Source organism: Peromyscus maniculatus, chromosome 1 (assembly GCF_049852395.1).
Source record: "Peromyscus maniculatus bairdii isolate BWxNUB_F1_BW_parent chromosome 1, HU_Pman_BW_mat_3.1, whole genome shotgun sequence".
Taxonomy (NCBI): domain Eukaryota; kingdom Metazoa; phylum Chordata; class Mammalia; order Rodentia; family Cricetidae; genus Peromyscus; species Peromyscus maniculatus.
Window position 1 is genome coordinate 100938807 of NC_134852.1, and position 17970 is coordinate 100956776.

The 17970-nt window shown below is 42.8% G+C and overlaps 1 protein-coding gene across 1 annotated transcript in view; it reads right to left on the bottom strand.

Moving 5' to 3' along the window:
* Window positions 1–6986, bottom strand: part of Ccdc81 (coiled-coil domain containing 81) — a 35973-nt gene extending 28987 nt beyond the window's left edge. Inside the window, exons 1-3 of the mRNA XM_042279127.2 lie at window positions 6474–6986; window positions 1925–1986; window positions 367–523 (exon numbers count right to left, since the gene is read on the bottom strand). Coding sequence (XP_042135061.1) covers window positions 367–523; window positions 1925–1986; window positions 6474–6552 — 298 coding nt within the window. The 5' untranslated portion in view covers window positions 6553–6986. The remainder of the gene's footprint in view (window positions 1–366; window positions 524–1924; window positions 1987–6473) is intronic.
* Between the last annotated feature and the right edge of the window lie 10984 nt (window positions 6987–17970).

Genomic DNA, 17970 nt, shown 5'->3' on the forward strand with positions numbered 1-17970 from the left:
CATCGAGTAAGGGCACATGGTGCCAAGCCTGAGGGCCTGAGTTCAATCCCCAGGACCTACAGGGCAGAAGGAGAGAACTGACTCCCACAGGTTGTCCTCTGATCTACACACACACACACACACACACACACACACACACACACACACACTAAAATAAATATTTAAAAAGTAAACAGAATGAACTTCAGGAAGGAACTTGAACTTCTCCACCCTGGCTCCTCCTTTTGCCAAAAGTGCCCTGTGAAACCTGAGTCTCTCAAACCAGAACCTAATGCAGCACTGACCAAGCGCATTGCCTTTTCCATTAGCCTCCACAGGCCAACACATTTCTGAGGGGAAAAAGTCTCAACTGTTAAAATGATTTACCGGGAGAGAAGACTTTGTTCTGTTTGAGTCCATGGCTCTGCACTAACTTCTCCGCCATGATAAACACTGGCCTCTGCACTAGAATAAACTTGTTGTTTCCCACCTCAAGCTTCTGCCTCGTGAAGGTGAAAGTTCCGAGTCCTGAAATCTGAACTCCCTGAAAGGGAAAAAGAAGACAAAAGAGAAGAGCACACACAGTTCCATTAAAGGGTGAAGTTTCATAACCATCCAATCAGTAAAAAGAAAGTGAAGATTTAAGCTTACTGACAACATTCAGTAGTCTCTGTGAGCGCTTTTCAGTGTAATATTTCTATGAAAATGTTTATGAGTACCGTAGCTTTTAAAAATCTATAGCAAATATTATCCTTGTCCTAAACTATGTGGCAGAAGTTCAGTCATTTCCCATTTAATGAAATCTTTGTTTTCTTCTTCTCTCAGATTTTATGTTCCCCATTTAAAGTCAGACAGCTCACTAGTGGAAGAGGGCAGTGGAAGGCTGAATATGAGCAAGCCCAATCATGTATGTAAGAAATGGTCACAATGAAGCCCAGTGCTTGTGTGTTAACTAATGAAATGGGATAAGGAGATGAGATGAAATGGAATCTGACAAACCAGCACCCAGGAATTTCCTACAATATAACCTTGGCCATTGAGTAAACACAAATACCTCTTGACCTCAATTTGGTCTGTGATATGACATGTAATACCCTAAGATATCATACACCAGTAGTAACAAACTCATATCTATAGAAACAGAAAAAAAAAAAAGCCAGGGCACAAAGAAAGCTAACTAGAATTTGTAGTGGCCAGGAGATGCATGCTTCATGTAAAGGGAAGAACACATCATGGCTACATCCATGATCACATACAAATATGAAAGACCAATATCATTAAGCCTGTTGAGTTTTCAAGAAAATGGCAAGAAAAATACAAAGCTTTACAAATACTTTGCCAATTTTAATTAATGATAAATAATTCAAATTCCCGAACCAGACAAAATAAGTTTGAAGGGTTCATTCAGCCATGGACTATCATCATTAGGACATGTAAGTAAGGTATAAAAGCTCCACAACCTCCTAACTGCCTCCAAGCTCCTTCCAAAATCCCTACCTAGTTCTAGAGCATTTAAACCCAAGACTTCTTCACCTGAAGAAATAGTCCAACCACAGGCAGTTTCTTATTTTGCACTAGCTGAATTTAGTTTCTGTATTTATATATTCCAATTAAAATTTATTTCCAGCAAAATGGCAGAACAAGAAATTTCTTCCTTTCCACACTCATGCCAGGAACTATCAGACCACAAATAGTTTCTTTACACAAACCCAGACGGAGCAACACTGTGCTCTCTGTATCATTAAAAGAGATTTACAAATGTGTTATCTAAAGATGATATCCAGCTTGCCATGAGTTCTACATGTATCAAAAGACAAAATCACAAAGGAAAGACAACAAAACAGAATGGCTCTGAATCTACTGCACTATTCCCAGCAGAAGTCTGCAAGTCTGCGGAAGAAATGGCTCTCGAATTACTGTGTTGAAACTGGAGTGTAAAACCTACCTTATGCATAGTGAGCTGCTTTTCCACAAATTCTGAAACATTCCCCCAGATGGTAGAGACTTCTGAAATTCAAAGGAAAAATTAAAACAATTTATGTGAGCAACCATGTAATAGTATTTTAATCCTAATAAGCAAAAGTGTAAATATGAAAATGGCAGTAACTTATAATGCATATAGAACTGATAGAAATAAAAATCATTCCCCCAAATTAATTTTCATGTTAACTAAAGCCTGTGCTGATAAATTCCACAGATAGGGCTTTAATTACAATGATGGGGCTGGGGCCTGTGGTTTGTGTGAGGCCCTAGGTTGACTCTTCAGTGCTACAACAAGAGGGATATTGTGTAACTCAGCAGTAGAATACTCACCATGCATGAGGCCCTGCATTCAGTCCTTACGGACTAAATAACAGTAATCATAGTGAAAATAATAAAGAAAAACCTCTCTATAATAAAGGAAAATAAGTCATGTTTCATTTTGTCTAACACATGGAGGGTTAATCAACTATAATCTATTTTTTTCTTAATGATTCATTCAACGGCTATTCCTAAAGTGTTTGCTGTGGCCACCTGATTAGTATGAGCAAGAGCTTTTATTTTATACTATTCTATAACACAGGAACAAGGCCAAGGGCTACTGACACATGAAAGGCTGCCTGCCTGCTCTGTCCACTAACTGTCCCTACTCATCTGCTTTTGCAAAATTCTCAGAGACGCTCTTCATGTCCATGTTTCACTGTTAGATACCAGCTGTCCTGTCTCTCCGCTGCTGCTGTTCCGAAGGCTCCCTGCTCCTCCCAGTTTACTGCTGCTAGTCCGATATGTTCTGGAAACAACAAATACACTAACATGTAGCTACAGTGTTAACTTATAAACACTAACTATGGGGAGGGGTCCAGGCTCTTTTGTTTGAATTAATATATAGACTTCATAATTCTCCTCTTATCTAAAGACTTTCTTATTTTCTTGTACTAACTTGAGTTCTCTTCCCCCTAAACCCCAAAAAACTAGCAAAAAAAAATAGTTACCAATGTTGATGTACAAAATAAATATGCAGTCTGGATATGAGTGGCACTTAACAATATAGAAAATTATGTCTGTATTGACCTCACCATCCTAAGTCTAATTAAATATTTATTATTGGTGATAATTTCTAATTTAGGAACTTATTTCAAATCAAGAAGGCTAAGTTTTAACTATTAAAATAAAGGACTGAAAAAAGTAACTTCTACTGGGCCACCACTTGGGGACATGGAAAAAGCTAGCAACAAAAGGCCAAACCAACAATGCAAACTGGTATTATTTTTATCCTTAACGGATTAAACCACTAACTAAAGCAGGAAGATTACAGCCTTCAACTCTGATATACCAGGGCTATAAAATACTTTTTACTAACAATGTGGCAGGAAACAGGCAAGCTTGGTGGACAGAAATCAGTGCTTGTGCTCCTGAGCATCTTGGAACAAGTTTAACAATGGTAACTCGTGACCAATGAAACAGGGGCTACTTGCCACGGTGAACGCAAGGCCCACTGGGAACCAGTAATTGCTGTTTCTATACCTTTGCCTTTCCCCCCACTGTGCCCCATCCTACAGTAGTCACCCCCTCCACCCTTACCCAATAACCCAAAGGATTCTACTCCTTGCTGCTAAAAACTAAGAAAGTCTACCGAAGACCAGGTGTGGCGCTGCACACTTTTAATCCCAGCACTTGGGAGGCAGAGGCAGGTGGATCTCTGAGTTTCAGGTCAGCCTGGTCTACATAGAGAGTTCCAGGACAGACTGCTACACAGTGAGACCCTGTCTGAAACAAAAAGGAGGAGGAGGAAGAGAAAGAGGAGGTCTGTCAATCAATCCCAACTATATACTGAGTTAAAAAACTCTTTGACACGATAAAAGTAATTAACTCACTAACAGAAATCTTATTATCCCGATTGACATGGAGAATTTTCAGGTTTATAATATAAAACTGATAACAAGTCTACGATGCAGCTCAGGCTTCAAGAAAACTATCTATACCAAAGAGGAAATGATTTAAACAGGGCCAGGGGAAACTATGTACTTTGTAACCAAACTCTGGCGAAGTCTTTGATTTACCTGGGAATTTGAGCATGCCCTGTGTTCATAGAGATGATGTACTGAAGTCTATGTAATGTTTTATTCAATAAAGTAGGTCAGGCAGAGTTACACAAGAGTAGAGTTAATTATTTAAACTGAAGTTTGATATTTCTCACTGGAAAAAAGAGGCTTTAGGCCCCTGCAATTCAATTAGAATAATTTGTAAATGTTACCAATTATGGTTTCTAAACCATTTGTTCTGATAACCCAGTTTTAGGAAGATTATCACTAAATCTCAGAATAAAAATAATTTCAACCCTATCTGAAGATCAGTTTAAATGTAGCCCATGACAACAGGCTAAAAAAGAAAAGTCTGCTCATTTGACAAAACCCAGCACCTTCCCCCTACACACACACACACACACACACACACACACACACACACACCTCAGAAACAAGTGTGCTCATTTACTTTGCTTAAGTACAATGAAATATCCAAAGTGGCTAACTTATGAAGAAGTTTATTGAGCTCAGCGTTATGAAGGTGTTCCAAGTTCAAGATCAGGCAGCCCCAGTGATTTGGGCTTTGTGTCATGCTACATCATGGTGGGAATATTTGTGCATGGAAGAGATTGCATTGCCAAATATGAAACTAGAGTTAGGGAGAAGAGAGGGAAAGACTGGTGTTCTAGAATGCTGAAGACACACTTTAATGATCTTTTAGGGAGAACATTTTTCAAACGAGTTTGCCTTTTCACACCCTGGAGCCATAGATGATGCTCTTGAGTCACCTTCCACATTATCCCAGCATTAAGTACAGGATTTTCTTTACTGATGTAATCTCTTTAATCGTTATAGCAAACTTGAACTCTTTTCAGCTCTTTTGCTATGAAACTGGATGTTCTTTTCTGCTTTACTTTTTTATTTTTTGGTTTTTTGAGACAGGGTTTCTCTGTAGCTTTGGAGCCTGTCCTGGACTAGCTCTGTAGACCAGGCTGGCCTCGAACTCACAGAGATCCACCTGCCTCTGCCTCCCGAGTGCTGGGATTACAGGCGTGTGCCACCACCGCCCGGCTTCTGCTTTACTTTTTTGTTCTAAGTTCTCACCATAAATCAAGGTAAAAATCAGTGAGTAATAACCATGGCATAGCCTGAATGTTACCCTAGCTTGAAATTCCTTCCACTAAATAAATCACTCTGTATTTTTAAATCCATCTGTACTCAAATCTCCATCCAGCACATGAGCAGAACACAACCACTTTTACTTTTCCAGAATTCAGCACAAATGGCCTCTCACCCTATTCCTGATGTGGTCTTATTTCTCTTCTGAAATCTTGTGAGCATTCCTAGTCACATTTTTGTTTTCTAACTCTCACCAGAATGAGCCATTAAGCTCTGAGAACAACGTACTAGGGGCTTCTCTAGGCCACATCTCAGAACTTCTCTACATGCCTCCTATAAACCAGTTCCAATAGTTCTATGCACACCATGGTCAGGTTAATTGCAACAATGACCCCACTTCTCTGTATATTCCATACTCAACAAAAGAACCTAGGTAGGAGTTATTTGACTCAGGGTATAGTCCATCACGGAAGGCACAATGACCAGAATGTCTCAGTCGGTGGTGGCAGGAGCCTCTACCTGAATCAGGAAGCAGAGAGCCCAGACTGATCCATCCTATACAAGAATGCCCCAGTGACCAATCTTTGCTAACTAGGTCACACGATGCCCCAAACAGTGCCACAAGATGGATCTGGGTGTTCAAACATGTAAGTCCATGGGGGCCATTTCACAATTAAATCATAATTAGCAAGGTTAATAGTTAAAAGTGAATTGTCTATATAGTTGCAATAAATTAAGAGAATTTTAAAAGTAAGCACAATATAACATTAGAATTCATTAAAAAATGAATAGGTATAGATTTTTAAAAGTATATAAAATCCATGAGAAAATATTTACAAAACTGATGAAAGAAATCAAAGAACTACATATTAGAACATTTTGTGGATAAGAAGGTTCAGCATTGTCAAGATGTTAGGTTTCTATAGATTCAGTACAGTCTCAGCTTCCCAGCAAGCCATTTTTTACACATCGACAACCTTATTCTAAAGCTTGCCATACTTAAAACGGACTGTGTCTTGCGACTGCCCTCTGAGTTTTCTATGAAATTGTAGAGAAGCATCACTTTCTACTAAAACAAGACACTTAACTGCATGACGTCAAGTCCAATACAAATATCTGTGCCCTTTCGTAAACTCGGAAAAGGAGCCATTTGGACTCCAGTTGGGAACGCTTTTGTGTAGGTAGCCACAGGGGTTTTCATCCACCCTAGGTTAGGTGGGGGAGCTTGTTCTCAGTACTTAGTGCTAATCAGGCCATGCGGAAGAAAAAAACGCCTGAGCAGGTTCAAATCTGGCAATAGCGAAATAAGCTCTGAGTCATGCCTTGAAGCACAGTAAGGTACAGCCCCAGACACCACATGAAGTCGCTTACCCTCCTGGCTCAGCGAAGGCAGTGTGGGCAGCACCTGCCTGCACAGGTCCTGAAAACCCGGGGCAATCCTGTCCAACATCTTCCGTTCCGATTGACTCCGTGGTGGGTCCTTGATGGATAGTCTCTGCTTTGTTATATGGAGTTTGTGCTAAAAGGATTTGCCCACCCTCCAGCCCTCTTTGCCCTGAATTTAGGGTGTACTTTGAAATCGAAAATTTGCTGTCAAAGTCTTGATATGTTTTGATATTATTTTTCCTTAAATAAACGTTCTTTGTCGCCGTCCCTCCCCCGGTGATCTGGCCCGCGGATAACCTGTTCCCCCAACACGAAGCCAGAGCGCTGTCCCTCGCTAAGCTAGACGTGCAAATCCACGCCCATCCAAACAGCGAAGACCTCGGGCAGGCGGAGGGCTTGGAGGGTCGCTGAACCAAGAAGGCATTGGGAAGGGGGAGGGCTGAAAGCGTTGCTATGACGCGACAAAGACTCGCTTGGTTGCTAAGGCTTCGAGGCCCCGCCCCCTCAAAGAATCCGATCTCCAGGCTGCTGGAGAACTCAGGCAGAGAGGTTAGAAAGTAATTTTTTTTAAAAAAAATTGTTCCCTCCCACTTGTCCAGGGCTGTGAGAAGAGTTGGCCTTCAAGGTGGTCCACGTTCAATCATCCAGAGCGCATGGTGGTGGGGCAGGGGTGAGGAGGGTGAGAGCGCATTTTACGTTCAGCTGAAATTTATTCTTGGCTTTGTTTTGTTTTGTTTCCGGGCGCCTCTCTAGGAAATGGAGGGCTGGAGAAGGAGGGCAGAGTTTGGGCGTTTACTCCCCACTCCCTCTTTTTCCCTTCCCTATAGAGGAAGGAATGGGACAAACCTTGGGATGACCTTGGTGTCCTCCCTCCTGCAAAGCCTGCACATGTCAACCCCACCCAGGTCAAGAAACAAGGCTGTCAGTGCCACAGAAGTGTTCTTCCTTCCCCTGAGATCATTACCCCACCCTAAACTTTGTATTAGCTTTGACGGTATTGGAACTTTTTTTTTTTTTTTTTTTTTTTTTTTTTGGTTTTCTGAGACAGGGTTTCTCTTGTGTAGCTTTGCGCCTTTCCTGGATCTCACTTGGTAGCCCAGGCTGGCCTCGAACTCACAGAGATCCGCCTGCCTCTGCCTCCCGAGTGCTGGGATTAAAGGCGTGCGCCACCACCGCCCGGCTGGAACTTTTGAAGACATGTAATATATATTTTGTCTGTCTCTGTTACATATTTTGTGACAGTCATTTATTTATGCTTTCTGTGGTATCTATTTGTTCATTTTGACTTTCTGTGTGAATAAAGGACAAGCTTTATCCTTTCCCTGTTGAGGAGCATTTGAGTTGTTTCCATTTCTGGCATTAGGAAGAATATGCTAGTGCAAGCAGTCTCTACAAGACACTTAATTTTTTTGCTAATATATACTCATCTCTGATGTGTATATAACTCAGAGTACATTGGTAGGTCATGGGAAAGGCATGTGATTGGTTTAGATAGTGCCAAGCACATTCCCACAGTGGTTGTTGCTATGGAGAGGCAAGAGGAGCTGTTGGCATGTAATGTGGACAGAGGTCAGACGTGATAGATCACTTGAAAGGAAAAAAGAGTTGTTCCACAGTCACCATTTTTAAACATTTCATCTGATGTCCATGTAAAATCCAAAACCAAAAAAGGCTGCTTTGCCGCTTAGAATAAAAAAGCTGTAATCCATACACTTGAGCCAGGCTGCTTTTGTATAAGCTGCATTCATAATGATTATTATACAGATATAAGTTTGTAATAGCATCATTATGCCTCCTAGTAGTCATACTTGGACACTGTCTTAGGGTTTCTTTTGCCGTGAATAGACACCATGATCACAGCAACTCTTATAAAGGAAAACATTTCATTGGAGTGGTGACTTACATTTTCAGAGGTTCAGTCCATCATCATCATGGTGTGACATGTTGGCATGCAGACAGCCATGGTGCTGGAGGAGTGACTGAGTGTCCTACATCTTGGCTTGCAAGCAATAGGAAGTAGTAGACTGTCACACTGGGCAGTATCATGAGCATAGGAGACCTCAAAGCCTGCCCCACAGTGACACACTTCCTCCAACAAGACCATACCTACTCCAACAAAGTCACACCTCCTAATAGTGCCACTCCCTTTGGGGGTCATTTTCTTACAATTCACCACAGACTCACACACATTGAAATACAGTGTTTGTAATGTTTAAGTCAATTGTCGGCTTGACACAATGTGGACTCACTTGGAAAGAGTCTCCATGAGGGATTCAGTAGATTAGATTTGCCTGTGGGCCTGCTTGTGAGAGTTGTCTTGATTACATTAATTGATAAGGAAAAACACAGCCCACTGTGGGTAGTTCCATCCCATAGGCAGGGAATCCTAGACTGGATGTGTGGAGAGGGGGTTGAGCACAAGGTAAACATGCATGCACTCATTTTTCTCTGCCCTAACTATCTATGGATGTAACTAACTGCTTGAAGCATCTGCTATTTTGACTTCCCTGATAGGATGGGCCTATAACCTACCTGATAGGATGGGGCTATAACCTAGAACTATAGGCTGAAATAAACCCCATATTAATATCCATATTAATCAAAAAATAAAATAAGTTGCTTTTTTATCAAGGTATTTTATCACAGCCACAGAAATAAAACTACAGTAACATTTTACTGTATATTACTTTTAATGCATCTATCGTGCTAGAGATATTATATCCATTTTTAAATAGTATGGGGAGGTCAGCTATACCTCCTGGGCATGTACCCAAAGGACTCTTTATCCTGCCATAGAGATACTTGCACATCTGTGTGTACTGCTGCTCTATTCACAACATCAGCCTAGTTGTCCATCAACAGAAGAATGGATAATGAAAACGTGGCATATATACACAGTGGAATTTTGCTATTAAGAATAAAGAAATATTCAGGAAAATGGAAGGAACTAGAAAGAATATGCAAGTGAGGTGATCCGGTCTTTGAAATACAAAGATCATATACTGTGTCCCATATGCAAATCCTAACTGTAGGGTTTATATGTGTGTAAATAAAGGTTGTGAGATTGGGACAGGCTGTGAAACTGTGTTGGGGGTCATGAAAGAGGGAAGGGGGTACTAAAAAGGGACAGGGGGCCCTGTGACATGAGAGGAAAAGATAGGCTGCTGGGGATGGACAAGCACAGGAGACAGGGGCAGGGAGAGAACAAAACAAAGCAACAATACGTTTGGAAAACGCGGTAGTGAAGCCTAATTGTTTGTAAGCTAATACTTTAAAATAGTACGAGTATACAACCTGTGTTACCTATGCATCTCCTTCCGGGAAAATAATGAGCCTGTGAAATATTTCTTATACAAAAGAAGCTCAGAACTAAGTTTTGAACTTAAACTAGCTTTTCAGGAAAGTAATTTCCCATCCCACTCTCTAGTTTACAGCCTGACTTTCATCCTTTAGTGTGTTCATAGTGTTTGGATGAGAGGCCCTTGGATACTTTGAGGAGCTGAGGAGACAAATGTCTATAATCCTAGGACATGAGAAGTAGAGGTAGAAAATCAGAGGCTCGAGACCAGCCTCAGCTATACAGCAAGTTCAAGGACAGTGCGGGATATGCTACATCACATCTCAAAAGCAACAACACAAATCCTTTAGGTGTATGCCTTTAATCTCAGAACTCAGGAGGCAGAGGCAAGTGGATCTCTGAGTTCAAGGCCAATCTGGTCTATGGAGTGTATAAAAATAAGAAAACAAAAAAGAATCCTTTAGAGAAATAAATATAATATTGGGGTTTGTTTATTTTTTAACCATACTTTATTTTATGTATAGCAATATAATTTACATATTAAATAACACTATGTAGAATGATTTGATATACTTTTAAACATAAAAAAGAAAAATTATTTCAGCCAGGGCTACAAAGAGAAACCCCATCTCAAAAAAAAAAAAAAAAAGAGAGAGAGAGAGAGAGAAAGAAAAGAAAAGAAAAATTTGCCAAATTTGCCCAGTACTAAATGGTCAGCTCTGAAAACATACTTATAGGTAGCACTATACAGACTGAGGAGGTTGTATTTGTGTGTTCAGGAATATGTACACATACACATATGTGATAGCAATTAATGATAAAAGAGGCCATGAATTTGGAAGGGAGTAAGGAGGGGTACATGGGAGGGCTTGGAGGGAGGAAAGGAAGGGATAAACTGTGCCACTATATTCTAATATCAAAAAATAAAGGGCATAATTTTTAAATAACTATATAAAAATAAAAATTTTGGATTAAAAGTGTATTTAGTGACTACTCATGTCTAGTCCTTGTCACACTCATGGTCATTGGAAATTAGAAGGAAGTCCAGCGTTAACGAGCAATCCTGTTGGATTCCTTTGGAATGCAAAAATGGTTCCTGCTACAGCAACACACAGAAGAAAATAAATTATATCCTCTGTTCTGACTGTTCTCCTCTGCATTCTGTCCTTGTCACCTAACGTTACCCTTTCATGAATAAGCAAAGCGATGGACACTTTTGGCTTCCCAACGTGAACAGGCACAGAGCAGCACAATGGGAGGCCTGAGGATAGTTCAGACCCATGAGGCCAAGTGCAGGTGTTCCCTTACAGGTTTCAGAACGACCCGGGAGAGCCCATGTAGAGGACCAGTAACCCGTAGTATGTACCTACAATCAGGTTGTGTCTTTTTCCCAGGCATCAGGCCCTCTAGTTAATGTGTGTCCAACCTATGAGATGTGCCACTTGTAGCCTCTGCTAGCTTTAGATGCTTGACAAACTTCCTTTGGGCAAGCAAAAAAAAAAAAAAAAAATCACAGACTCACAGATACCACAGCAGGATGCCTGCCATTTCATTTACATCAACTGTAAGGACAGAGGGGGAAAGAAGACTGAATGGCTTAACCTAAGCCAGACTGGTTCTGGATTATTCTGACTAGTTCCCATGTATCCTTACTCCCTTCCCCATACTTCATGGCCATCTGTTGGTTCTACTGACTTTAGTCTCAGCACCATTCAGAGAGGCCAACACCAGACACAGATGACTTAACCAGCTCCTACGGCATTGTAAGAGTTTATGTCCACAATAAATTCCTCATTCTCTATCACCAGAGAGGCTCTCCTTCTCTAATTGAACTCTCCTATGGAACTGGAAGTTAAAACTCATGAGGGATTCTGTGAGCACGGGGCATCAAGATCATGAGGGGAAACCTACAGAGTCAACCAAACCAAACTAGTGGGAACTCATGAACTTTACACCAACAGTTGTGGAGCCTCCATGGGACTGGACTAGGCCCTCTGCATAAGGAGACAGTTGTGTAGCTTGATCTGCTTAAGGGGCCCCTGGCAGTAGGATCAGGATCCATTCCTGGTGCATGAGCTAGCTTTCTGGAGCCCATTACCTATGGTGGGACACCTTGCACAGCCTTGGTGCAGGGGGCGGCTTGGACCTGCCTCAACTGAATGTACCAGGCTCTGGGAACTCCCCATGGGAGACCTTGTCTTTTTGGAGGAGGAAATGGGGGATGGGTTGGGGAGGGGAAGGCGGGAAGTGTGGGAGGAGGGAGGAGAGGGGGATCTGTGACTGGTATGTAAAATAAAAAAAATTCCTTAATGAAAAAAAAAACCCTCATGTACTTTCAGTTTTATTTCAGCTACAGTCAACATGTGTTAACTGCTGTACACTACAACTCTCTTTAACAAACATATAGTGTCATGTTCAAAGTCTAAAGACAGTAGAAAGGGAATCCAAGGAAAGAGATGCTCTACAAATAAAGAAAAAGCGGAGGGGGAGAAAGAGCCAGCCATGGTGGCCCATGCCTTTAGTTCAAGCACTCAAGAGGCATAGGCTGGGAGATCTCTCTAAGTTCAAGGCCAACCTAGGCTTTAGAGAGATTTTCAGGACAGCCAGGGCTACATAATAAAACCCTGTCTCAAAAAAAATTTTTATGTGGGCATTTAGTACTATAAATTTTCCTCTTAGAACTGCTTTCATAGCGTCCCATAAATTTGGGTATGTTGTACTGTGTCTCAAAAAGACCAATCAGTCAAAAATAAAATTTTTAAATAGACTATGTCAAAGAAGAAATAACATCATCACCATTCTCCTGCACACTCTGCAGGACAGAAATCATACAATAGGACTTCGCCATGTATAATAAATGTGATCTTGATTAATAATAAATATGATAATGATACCCATACATACACCACTATCCACTTATAAACAGGATGGAAAATGGATATTTAATCTCTACCCCTGACCTGCTCCTCTTCCATTCCCCACCCCACCCCACCCCACCCCACCCCTCCCCACCCCGTCTTCTGTTTCATATACACAACAGTAAGGGACCCAGCATTCAAAGGACTGCCTTTGAGCTTAACATTAATATAAATGGGCTTATGTGGTAGATAAATATTGATATTTCTGAACCCAAATGGCCCTTTTTCTATACAGCTTCATGACAAAGAATGTTATAAAAAGAAACCCATCCATCCAGATAAAAGGATAAACAGGACAGGGTCCTGAGGGGTCGAGTTAGAGTGTACCATCTGTTACAGCCTGGATGTTAAGAGCCCCCACAGGTTTCTGTGTTCAAATACGTGGTCCTCGGATGGAAACTTTGTCTAATGGGGTGGGGCCTATCTCTAGGAAGTGGGTCCCTGAGGCGGGAGTCAGACCTTGAAGTCTGTAGCTTGACCCAGCTTCCTCTCCCTGCGGAGCTTCCTGTTCCTCTGCCCTGGGGCTGGGTGAGTGGCTTGTACTGCCTGCCAGTGGCACAGTAAGAACCACACCTGGTTGGGGATTTAGCTCAGTGGTAGAGCGCTTGCCTAGCAAGCGCAAGGCCCTGGGTTCCATCCTCAGCTCCGAGGGGGGGGAAAAAAAAGAACCACACCTGCTGGTACTTCCGGAACACAGTGGACTACACCCTTTAAACTCCAAACCAAAATCAGCCTCTCCTCCCCCAGTTGTTTCCTGTCAGATATAGGACCACAGTGGTGAGAAAACCAACTCACACCCCGTTGTTCTGGCATGCAAATGAGTCTGCTTACCAACCCAGGGGCTTCTTACACCTCTTCCTCTAGAGGTATCATGGAAGTTCCAATTCATAAATATGACCAGTAGTCGTTGGTGATTAAGTCAGGCTGTACTCCTTATCAATAACCTCATCAATACTTTAACTCGCTGGTGAACCCCTAGCTAGATGAGTCATTAGGAGATGGGGCCTAGTTGGGAGGAACAAGCTATGATGGATGTGCCTTCGAAGGGTTCTTTACTCTCCATGTCCTCCTCTCCACCTCCCTCCTTCCTGGCTTCGATGAAGAGGGCATCTTTGCTCTGCCCTGTGTGTTAGTTATTTAGCTGCGTTGTGTTCTTACCCTGCAAGGAAACGTCACGAAACACGACAGAATCCGCTTATAAGAGTTTATTAGAAATACAGGGATAGAGAGTGCACAGGCCTGTGGGAGAGACAACGTGCGTGCGTGGAGAAGAAGAGAGGAGAGAAGAGAGCCAGGAATATGGCGCTCCGCTTTAAAAACTGGCTGGGGGCGTGGCCAGGTCACGTCACTACTCCACGCGTGTGCGTAGATCACATGGTCATGTTGCGCGCTTACGTGACCATGTAACGTCACGGACCCTGATCACGCAAGACCCCTTGGCCCAGAACTTGCTAGGCGGAGATATCTGGGTCTGCCGGGTATCCTAGCTACGAGAGACGCCTTGATCCGGAAATGGCTAGGCGGAAGTGTCTGCCTGGTAAATTCGACCGTGTTGTAAACCCTTCACTGTGCTCATGCCAGGATGTGTGCCTTACCTCAGGCAAATCCAAAGCAATGGAACCAAGTGACTATGGACAAAAACTGTGAACCAAAGTAGAAGTTTTCTTCTTGAAGGTGGTGTTCTCAGTTATTTTATCACAGCCACAGAAAGCTGCCCAACACAGACTGGATATATATATATATATGAAGAGAGAAAGAAATTCAAGAAGTGGCTGCTTTCTGGGCCTGCTAAAATGTAGACTGGTGTCTGTCAGGTAGATGCTGAAGGAGACCTTCACCAGTGGGGGCTTCCTTCCGGACCCGGATTAGACACAAACCACACCCAAACACCTGTTTTCACAGAGAGATCCTTATTAAGTGGAGAAGAAAAGTTAAAGTGGCTGCTTTCTGACTCAGACAGGAAAACAGCAGCAAATGACCTTGTGGGTGTGATTTTTAAGAAGAGAAAAAGAGGAGGTCTGTGTTAGAATGGGCGAGGATGTGGTGGTCGATTTTGATTGGGCTTTTAATTAGGTGAATCAAAGGGGGTTTTTTGATTGCTGGACTTTAATACTTCGATAGCTGGATAGCTGGACCTTGGAAATCAGCCTCAGGAGGAGGAAGTGGCCAAATAGAGCTTGGTGGCTAGCTCTAGGAATGTAATCTAATGGGTTTTAGCAAGGCAGAGGGAATGGGCGAGAAGGGCAAGGCCTGCCAGAGCCACCTACTCAGGTCGGCTAGTGTCCTTAAGAGGCTTTGGAAGGAGTCAACGGAACTTGCAGATTCTTGTCCTTCTGTGACTTGTGCTGGTGTTCTCTAGAGCTGTCTTCACTTTAGTGTCTTTCCTTTTTTGATCCCAGGGTTCCTTCTTCGCCACACCAAGCTTTTCCATCCCTGGGCTGATCTAATTCACCTACCCGTTGGAGACTCCCCAACCCGTTGGAGTTGGTATTAGCTCCCTAGGTAGCTAATATTCTAGTCAGGATGTGCCTCTGAAATGCTCTCAAAATGGGGAAGCAAAGACAACATTGAAGTCATATAGTCAGACTTGTCTCCTACTTTCAAAACCTGCTAAGAAAAAAATCATCAGTCACTGTCCAATTTGAGGTTCACACCACAAGAGGGAGCTCATACCTGACACTGGAGGGCCAGGAAGCAGAGACTGGATAGCTCAGAGACCTAGGATAGAACCAAACATGACTGAGCAAGAAAGGAAAAAAAAAGTCAATGAAATGATTCTTATGAGGGGTAGGTTCCCCATAGCCAGCCAAAGCTTTAGAGGCAGCCCCTGCTCTCACTGCTAGGAGTCCCATAAGTAAACCAAGCTACACATCTGTCACACATACACAGAGGGCCCAGGTCAGTCCTATGCAGGCACCCTGGCTGTTGATTTATCACCCTGCACAAAACTCAAGTCCAAGTGGATCAAAGATCTCAGCGTAAACCCAGTTACACTGAACCTGATAAAAGAGAAAGTGGGGAATAGCCTTGAACGCATCGGCACAGGAGACAATTTCCTGAATAGAACATTGATAGTACAGGCTCTATGATTGACAATCAATAAATGGGACCTCCTGAAACTGAAAAGCTTCTGGAACAGGCTCTATGATTGACAATTAGTAAATGGGACCTCCTGAAACTGAAAAGCTTCCGGAACAGGCTCTATGATTGACAATTAGTAAATGGGACCTCCTGAAACTGAAAAGCTTCTGGAAGACAAAGGACACTGTCAATAGGACAAAGTGGCAGCCTACAGAATGGGGAACCTATTCCTCATACTAGGTTGCCTTGCCCAGCCTTAATGTAAGGGGAGGAGCTTAGTCCTATCTCAACTTGATATGCCATGCTTTGTTGATACCTTTGGGAGGCCTGACCCTTTCTAAGCAGTAACAAAGGAGTAGATTGGGGGGTGGGGCATGGAGAGGAGGTAGGAGAAGGGGATGGGAGGAGAGGAGGGAGGGGGAACTGTGGTCAGGATGTAAAATAAATTAATTATTAAATTAATTCACCAACCCCACATCTGACAAAGGGCTGATCTCCAAAATATATAAAAAAAACTCAAGAACTAGACATCAAAAAACCAAATAATCCAATTAATAAATGGGGTACATAGCTAAACAGAAAATTCTCAATAGAAGAATCTCAGATGGCCAAGGTACACTTAAAGAAATGTTTAAAATTGCTAGCCATTAGGAATATGCAAATCAAAACAACTCTGAGATTCTATCTTACACCTGTCAGAATGGCTAAGATCAAAAACACAAGTGACAGCTTATGCTGGAGAGGATGTGGAGAAAGGGGAACACTTCTCCACTGTTGGTAGGAGTGCAAACTTGTACAACCACCTTGGAAATCAATATAGTGCTTTCTCAGAAAATTGAGAATCGATCTACCTCAAGAACCAGTTATACCACTCTTGGGTATATACCCAAAGGATGATCAATCATACCGCAAGGACACTTGCTCAACTATGTTCATAACAGCTTTATTCATAATAGCTAGAACCTAGAAACAACATAGAAACCCCTCAGCCAAAGAATGGATAAGGAAAATGTGGTACATTTACACAATGGAGTATCACTCAGCTGTAAAAATAATGACATCATGAAATTTGCAGGCAAATGGATGCATCTGGAAAAGAGATCATCCTGAGTGAGGTAACCCAGACCCAGAAAGACAAGCATGGTATGTACTCACTCCTAAGTGGATATTAGCAGTAAAGGATAACTATGGTACAACCCACAGGCCCATAGAGGCTAGGTAACAAGGAGGGCTCAAAGTGGGGATACTTGAATCTCCCAGGGAAGGGGAAATAGAAGAGACTTTGTGGGTGGACTGGGGGTGGGTAGAGATGGGAACCTGAAGATATGGTTGGTTGGAGGTGGATATTGGGCCCTGGCCCCCGGTCCTTGGGTAGCTGTTGCCTTGCTTGCTGACCTGGATCAGATGTCCTCCCTATGCTAACTCCTTGCCAGTTTCATTCCTCCTAAACAGCTTACCAAAGGTTCCTTGTTTGTGTATCCTGCATAGTGGTGTAATGCTAGAATGTAAAACATCTGTAGGGAACTTCTGCCCTCCCAGGTTCTTCCACTGTGCTGTAAGTCTGTATTTAAGGCCTCCTCCCTCCTTCAATAAAGGGCATTCTACTGAGATGAAGGACCCGCTGTCTTGTCTCTCTTTTTAAACCTCAGCCCCTCGCTCGGACATGGTGAACGGGTAGTAACACGGGGTGGGTGGGGGGGGGGTTGCTACAGGTGGATAGGCAGGGAAAATACTCAAAGAGATAGAGATGGCGGGAAAGGGGGTGCATTTCGGGGTCAGGTGGAAACATGGTGCCAGGGAAACTCCAGGAATCTACAAGGATGACTCCTAGCAACAGTGGATGCATAGCCTGAGTTGGCCATCTCCTGTGACTGGGCTGGAGTTCCAGTGGAGGGATTGGGACCCTGGCCCAGATACACAACTTTTGACCTACAGTCTGTCCTGCCTATGGAATGTGGGGGGCAGGGCGGGGAGCAAGGGTGGAGATTGTGGGAGTGGCCAACCAGTGATTGGTCCACCCTCAGACCCATACCACAAGAGAGAGCCTGCCCCTGACACTGCCTAGAGTGGCAGGACCCAGAGGCCTAGGATGGAACCAAACACAATTGGGCGGGGGGGAGGGGGGAAGTCAATATAATAATGTCTAACTATATTCATAAATAAGTTTATTAAGGTACACAATATT